Genomic DNA, 8,288 nt, shown 5'->3' on the forward strand with positions numbered 1-8,288 from the left:
TTGTAGATGTGACTACTGATTGATGACAGCTGAGGGTGTGTAGTATTGTAGATGTGACTACTGATTGATGACAGCTGAGGGTGTGTATTATTGTAAATACTACACACCAATCAAAGAGAGCGACAATGGCCTCGTTCACCCCATTGCTGGGCATATTTTGCTATGTACGCGTGTAAGTATTTCTGGTAGGAAATATTGTGCTCACAGTTTGTACAGATACTGTAGTTACCTGGGACTGGTCGAAATGCATGGTGACTTTGAGGCTGGCCTCGGCCTGTTTGTCATTGACACCGTCTGTGTCGGTTGTGGCTCCTCCMCCTGGCTCCAGCTGCGGAGAGAAGCAGGCCTGCAGCCACTCGCTCCAGGTCATCAGCTGTACCYGCTGCATCTTCTCCTCGCTGATACGGAACATCTTACTGCGGAAGTCCTTCACCTCCTGGTCCTGAAGAGCGTCCAGCTCGTGGAGCCCTGTGAATGGTTCATGAAGCTTCATAAGCTCTTCATAAACACTCCATGACAACTTTATAAACATTGCATAACGACTTCGCAGGTGATAATAAGTGTGCCCTAATAAGGCCACAAGAGGTTATACAACATTTTGCACTAAAGATGAATTTGCCGATCATGTTCCGCTTGTGAACACCTGTGAGCAGTCATAAGAAGCCACACGCAAAAGCACTAAAGCACGTGAAAAACAAGAGTATAACCTCTGCATGAGTGGGTCTARCAGCACTGCATTAAAAGGCATTACCATTCATGTTTAATGCACTACATCTGTGACTGACATTTGATACCTAGCGTGGTAACAAGTAGCAATGCATGTTTATGAGGGATTACAAATGACAATCCAATCTCAACAGTGTTGAACTCTAACCTACTSTTTTCATTGAAATACAACTGTCACTGGGTATAAAATCTAGATCCTAAATTCATTATACTGTATCTATCAGTTGAACAGAGCTCAGTATTYTGGGCCAGTAGAACGCTTTGGATGATGAAAACAACATGTTGACATTTAAAACTATTAAACATTCATATGACCCTCAGCTCTCAGATTGTGTGAGTGTGTGTGTCTGCTTCTTTGTGTGTGTGTGTATGCTTTCAGTGTATGTGTGCTTTCAGTGTGTGTGTGGCTAGCCAGTGCCTGAGGGATGTTTTGAGTACCGCTTACTGACAAAAGCCTTTTACAGATCACATCTGACAAAAGTGGAGCCAAGAGGGAGCATATCAATATGGGATGAGTCTCCTTCCATTAGACTGACTGACTCCCTCTMTGAACAGGCCTGATTGGCCTGCAGCCTGGAGGACCTCCATAGAGCCCCACCATCTCTGTCCTCACACACCCTCAGACTAACAAGACCCTGTGTGTGTGTGTACACTTATAGCTATGTGTATATGTGGATGAGATAAAGAATGTAAGGGAGACTTTGTGTGTGTGTATGTAGGCATGTGCGCATATTTAGGTTTGTGTGTCAATAGACTGACCTTTCCACCCTACCATTACAGTGGTGGTCTGGCTTGCCTCCTCCACTCAGCACAGCGCCTTATCACCATCACAGATAATACTGAGTGACGGATGATAATAACAGACATCAGGAGCCTGTCTAGTCTAAGCGGATTGTTTTCCATCCTAYGGGCCTGACTTCAGCAGATACTGGGATGATGACATGAGACTTCTGAAGACAAGACTCAGATCTGACAGCCAAGGCAAAGAGGATATCAATATATTGGAGAAAGAGATGAAATGGTGCTGGTGTGTCTGAAGAGTATGTGTGTGTGTTTGAGTGATCACTGTCCAGGAGCATCTCTACTCTGTTCAAACATCAGTGTAAGGGTCTGCTGTTACTGTGTGCGCTCGCGTCACCTTTTCCGATGAGCACACCGATCTTGGAGTCGAGCAAGCGTTCCGCGCGGCCACAGTTGCGTGTGACCAGTTTGAGCATGGGACAGAAGGGCCTAACATCACAGAGGCGTCTGGTCTCATCCTCCAGCTCCTCGTGCACCGCTGCCTGGTTCACACACTCAAACATGTGGCCCTCCATCTCCCCCAGAGACGGGAACAGGGGGTATGACTGGGCCTGCTTCCATAGGAGCTATGAGGAGAAGAGGGGGATACCACAGTTATTACAGAAACTATGKCAAGACAAGTTAACACGATCTACCTGTATGATCAGAGGCTACACAGACACAGGCTCAGCCTCTACAATACATGATCTACAACAACAAGTGGAACCTAAACGATTAGCCATGACTCACATCACAATAATCCAGATTCTAAAGCCAACAGTAGTTCTACGAATCATCATGACTGAAATGTTAACAACCAATGGATGAACAACAACCATATGATGTCATATGATGACAGGGGAACAAACATGATGACACAGGTCCTGAATAGACCAATTAGGACATTAATCATGTCCCATGGCACAGTCACAGGGTGTGTGTGTGTGTGTGTGTGTGTGTGTGTGTGTGTGTGTGTGTGTGAGGCTGAAGGGCACGAAGAAGACAAACATGGGGACAGAGTAGAAGACAAGGAGTCATGTCACCTCTCTTCCCTTCAGACAAACAGTCTTGTGTCATAACCACCTTAGTGACCATAACATCAGACCAAGTCCCCTCAAAGTATAGACCTTTACAGGGTAAAGCAAAATACTCCCGCAATTCAACTTTTACTGCATCAGATGCCGTCATTGTAAATAAGAACGTGTTCTTAACAGACTTGCCTAGTTAAATAAAGGTAAAAAAACAATGATTGGATTACAGTTTACTACTTGGCTGTACCATGTTCACATGACAAATAATTGCTTTTACTTAACAAATGTGTTGWTATTATCCGTTGTGTGACATCTAATTATCTGTCACATTTCACCACCATGCTATTTGTCGCCATCCAGAGACAATATTACTACTACTGTTATGATCTAAAATGAAAGCAAGCACCTTGAAGTAACAGGATAACAGCCTCACTTAAGAGACATTTTATTGAACTTTACCATTTCCTTCAAGAGTATCTCTTGAATATTTTCTTACATTCAGTTAGTTGTTTTATTTCATGCATGTTGGATAGACTTGCAAGGTCACCATTAAAAAATAAATCCTAAACCAACATTTATTGAGTACACGTCACAACAGTTCCGGTGCTGTTGGCTAGCCGAGGATGAATATCAGACCACATTTTAATAGAAGTGAAAGACGAGGTATTCTAATGGAGATGGAAAAGTTGTGTGTCATTGCACCCCTGATAAATGTCATGCCCACGTTACATCTAAGCAGGGGAGACATCTTTATTCTCCACCCTGCCACTGTGTTGTCTACAAATCAGTATCTGAGGTTTAACGTTGTTAGCTGGCTGGCAAGCCTTCCGTCTGGGGACTACTCTCCTCCGAAACATCTTTAGTTGGGGAAATAAATCAATCTGCTGCTGGTCTACCTGAGCCTCTCTCCCTTGCTCCATCACATTCTCCCTTGCTCCCTCACATTCTCCCCTGCTCCCTCACATTCTCCCCTGCTCCCTCTCATTCTCCCCTGCTCCCTCTCATTCTCCCCTGCTCCCTCTCATTCTCCCCTGCTCCCTCTCATTCTCCCCTGCTCCCTCTCATCTCCCTTTGCTCCTTCATTCCGTGTCCCTGCGTCCCTCTCATTCTCCCCTGCTCCCTCTCATTCTCCCCTGCTCCCTCTCATTCTCCCCTGCTCCCTCTCATTCTCCCTTGCTCCCTCTCATTCTCCCTTGCTCCCTCTCATTCTGCCGTCACACAAAGATACCTTTTAATTTCTCTAAGCTTTCCTCCATATCTCCTCTTCACTGGCTCCAGGGAATAGATTTCCACTGAACAAGCCCTCACTAGCCCTCCCTGAACCTAATCCACCAACAGGTAGCCAGACTGTAGCTTAACGGCTAGCCTACCTACCAGGACATAACTGATAAGACTGCATAACTATCTGCACAACGGCTTGCACAACTGTAAAACAGATCACAAGTCATTGAGTCTGTTAGTTCTGTTTTGTAGACATGAAAAGCAGAGAGACAAACAAGCACTTCTGTGAATTGGAGTGTTAGGTTACTCCTCATTAGGAACACTGGAGCCAGGGGTGATTCAGAGAAAGAGACATTACACACTGTTGTTCAAGAGCTATTCAACAAAGCCTGTCTGAGGAAAATATGATGTGTCTATGTGGATGGGTGTGTGTGTGTGTGTGTGTGTGTCAGAAATAGTGTCTCAGAATGGAAGAAAACATTACATGAGGAAAACACCAGCAGGGAGAGAGAGTCACAGGGAGAGGGATCTCACCACAGGGTCAAATACAAAAACAACCATCCTCCAGGGTATTTACACTTTAAAAAGTCGAAACTAAAAATCCTTAAAACATTCATAGTGACTGAAGTATGACACCTTCCATGATGGTAAAGACTACAGTGTATTGTTACATTCCTGACCTTTGGTCTGCATCTCACCCCACCTCTACCCACTATCAGGGTCACGCATGATGTCATAGGATATTTGCGTGCAGTTAAGAGTGCAGCTCAGAGACAAACAAACAGCCACCAGCTGTGTCATAACACCCATTAGACRGCGTCTGTCTGGACTGGAGAGGAGACGACAGTCTACAGCAGCCTACAGCTTCTTCTAGTTGTTATGATGGCCTTTTACAATGGCTCAGAACCAGAACTTCAGCCAGGCAGCACCCAGTCATTCATCAAAACAATCCTAACCAATCTGCGTAATGTTAAACTAATAAATTSTAAACTAATGTGTTCCTTGTGGGTTGATTCTAACTGAAGAGATAAAACAGCCTGAAAGGTTGAAGGTGTTGTAGTGCTGGACAGGCAATGTGGATAGAAATCCATATCATTATAATCGTACTGAATCCTCATGATAACAATAAGAATAAATAAAAACATTGAGATGCGCAGTAGGCCTATTACAGGCCTCTAGGCTATACTTTCCAATACTGTTCTAAGATTGCAACTGCACTGTATCGACTGCYGTCTGAAATTATTAACATTAGGCTGTAGGCAAGCCTGTAAATTACAGAATACCCAGCAAAATATCATATAATTAAACTTCACACACACAGTCCCCCCTCTCTCCTACCAGTTTGATGTGTTGTATGGTGGCCTCTCTGGGGACGTCCATCTGGATGTAGATGCCGGTGGGTAACAGGAAGTCCACAGTGACCAGGTCCTCTCCAGACARCTGGGAGTGGGCCGCCCACAAGTCCAGGTCGTCTGTCATGGCGGGAGGCATCGCAGGGACCAACACCCAGCTCAACCATAAGGACCTGGGAGGAGGAAAGAGGACCGCTAGGGAGAGTAACCATGAACTGCTGAAGAACCACAACCACATGCAGAGAGTATAGAACTGTGACCGTGAATGGCTGAACCTCACAGAGTTCTTCCAATTCCTACTATCCTATTGAAATGCAGACATAGTTTGATACTCTTTACTGAAGACTGAAAGTTGGGTGGTGTCAGGCTGAGGAGACTGTAATRCTCCATCTTTACCCCCAGGGGGAGCCCTGTATAACACGGGCTGGCCATGGTTGGGTGAGCGCCAGCCCTCAGAGGAATGCCCACTAAGCAAACACAGGAACAAAAGGTCACCAACCCTTCCCCTCAACCCTGACAACCTGCTCTGGTTCCCCCCCTCGCTTGGCCGTGAGGCTGTTGCCAAGGSAATTATCAAGAGAGTTGAGGAGTAAACGGAGTTGAGGTAAATTTTGCTGACATTTTTCAAATCATCCAGTGAGTGTGCAATGACCGTAGTTAGTGTTGGACTGGAGTTGACAGGTTTTCAAAATTTCCTTCAAAAAATGTGTTACGGGTTTAGGAGGTGGTTCAAGTACACACACAGACACACACACACACTAGAGTAAGTGCTTGAGCAGCTTTGGTAAAGAACCGCATGCTGCCCAGTTTCCATTCTGGCTCAGTGTTTCACCACAATAGACCATCCACACTCACAGTTGCCTTTCTGTAATGACCTATTCCTGAAGAGCTTGTCTTTAAGTGCTCCAGCAGGAGACAGTTCAATCTCCATTTTGGCTCAATATCACCAGGCCATTAAATCCAGCAGCAGCCCCATTGTCTCTAATGGTGTTAAGTGCTTGGGTCCATTTTGGCTCTGCAGCAAGTACAGTATCGTGGCCCATTTGGAGCCACTATMTTGGCCACTTAACATGATCAGCTATGCAGATACAACTGCTCTGACTGCCATTCAACACTCCAAACTAGAACATTCTCTCTTAAAAGGAACTGTACAATTACTCCCCCACCAAGACGGGGGTAAGTAAACACACACACTCTGACCCATTGGTGAGTGGTGGAACTAAGCACTAGTGCTGGGATGATAAAGCTAAAATTATTGACACCGACCATATTGATCACTTATTATCTCAGGCATTTTGCGTATATCGTTCATTACAATAAGTAGCCTATACTAGACAAATGTCAATGAAATGAGTTTGCTAATGCGACAATTGATGGCTACAACCATCAAACTAGTCGTAGTTTACATTGCGTCCGGAAAGTATTCAGAAAACTTCACTTTTTCCACATTTTGTTACATTATGGATGAAATTAAAAATCCTCTTCAAATCGACACACAAWAACAAAGCGAAAACAGGGTTTTAGAAATTTTCGCAAAATCAAGCCATGAAGTTGAAGAAATTGTCCGTAGAGCTCTGAGACAGTAACACACTACACCGCCAGGGACTCAAATCCTGCAGTTACACCTCCAAATGACTCAAATGATGTCAATTAGCCTATCAGAAGCTTCTAACACCATGACATAATTTCCCCAAGCTGTTTATTTAAAGGCACAGTCAATTTAGTGTATGTAAACTTCTGACCCGCTGAATTAATCTGTCTAAAGAAGTGAAAAAATCTGTGTGAAATAATCTGTCTGTAAACAATTGTTGGAAAAATTACTTGTGTCATGCACAAAGTAGATGTTCTACCCGACTTGCCAAAACTATAGTTTGTTAACTTCTTCTTAATAGGGGGGCGCCATTTCCACTTTGGGAAAAAAATAGTGCCCAAATTAAACGGCCTCGTACTCTGTCTCTAGATCATTGATATGCATATTATTATTAATATTGGATAGAAAACACTCTGAAGTTTCTAAAACTGTTTGAATTATATCTGTGAGTAAAACAGAACTCATTTGGCAGGCAAACTTCCAAACAGGAAGTGAAAATTCTGAAATGGGTCTCTGTGAAGGGCTGCTCCTATTCAATTGCCTTGTTTATTATGGATATGTATGCACTTCATACGCCTTCCACTAGATGTCAACAGGCAGTTAGAATGTTGAATGAGGTGTCTGGCCTGATGTGGACCGAATGAGAGCTTTTGAGTGACAGGTCAGCCATATTGGCAGTATTTTTGCTGCGCACCTGGGAGCACCATATAAATTTTCTGCAATGCGTTAGGTAGACACGAAGAAATGCTCCGTTGGACGTTATTGGATACATATGAGAAAAACATCCTAAAGATGGATTTTCAACTGAGTTTGACCAGTTTATTCGACTTTTTTATATGACTTTTGGAATTTTTCGTTCATGCGCCAAACATCATGGACACGTGAGCACCATTTATGCTAGCCAAAGTTGCTAATTCGACAGAAGAAATGGACATTGTAAAACAAAACAACGATTATTGTGGAACTAGCACTCCTGGCACTGCATTCTGATGAAAGTTCATCAAAGGTAAGAGAAATATTTATGATGTTATTTCGTATTTTTGGTTGAATATGTTACTCCAACATGGCGGAGAATGGCTGAGCGCTGTCTCAGATTATTATGCTGTGCTTTTTACTAAAGTAATTTTTTAAAATCTAACACAGCGGTTGCATTAAGAACCAGTGTATTCTTAATTATATATCCAACATGTATTTTTCAGCAAAGTTTATGATGAGTTTTTCTGTTAGATTACGTGACTCTCCAAAAATTTCTCCGGACAATTTGGAGCATTTTTGCACCATGTTCACAAACTAGCTTATAAATATGCACATTTTCGAACAAAACATAAATGTATTGTATAACATGATGTTATAAGACTGTCATCTGATGAGTTGTTCAAAGGTTAGTGATTTTTTTTATTTTATTGTGGGTTTGTTGGAAAGCTATCTTTGCGGTGAAAAAATGGCGTGTGTTTTGGCTATTGTGGTGAGCTAACATAAATTATGTTGTGTTTTCGCTGTAAAACATTTTTAAAAAATCGGGACATGTTGGCTGGATTCACAAGATGTTTATCTTTTCATTTGCTGTACAACATGTATTTTCATTAA

General features: G+C 43.1%; 1 protein-coding gene across 1 annotated transcript in view; it reads right to left on the reverse strand.

Annotated features, from left to right (window-relative positions):
• Positions 1–8,288, reverse strand: part of LOC111949408 (phosphatidylinositol 4,5-bisphosphate 3-kinase catalytic subunit beta isoform-like) — a 101,182-nt gene that overhangs the window by 24,344 nt on the left and 68,550 nt on the right. The window contains 3 exon segments of the mRNA XM_070434238.1: positions 230–468; positions 1,865–2,093; positions 5,097–5,283. Coding sequence (XP_070290339.1) covers positions 230–468; positions 1,865–2,093; positions 5,097–5,249 — 621 coding nt within the window. The 5' untranslated portion in view covers positions 5,250–5,283.

Source organism: Salvelinus sp. IW2-2015, linkage group LG22 (genome assembly GCF_002910315.2).
Source record: "Salvelinus sp. IW2-2015 linkage group LG22, ASM291031v2, whole genome shotgun sequence".
Classification (NCBI taxonomy): Eukaryota; Metazoa; Chordata; class Actinopteri; order Salmoniformes; family Salmonidae; genus Salvelinus; species Salvelinus sp. IW2-2015.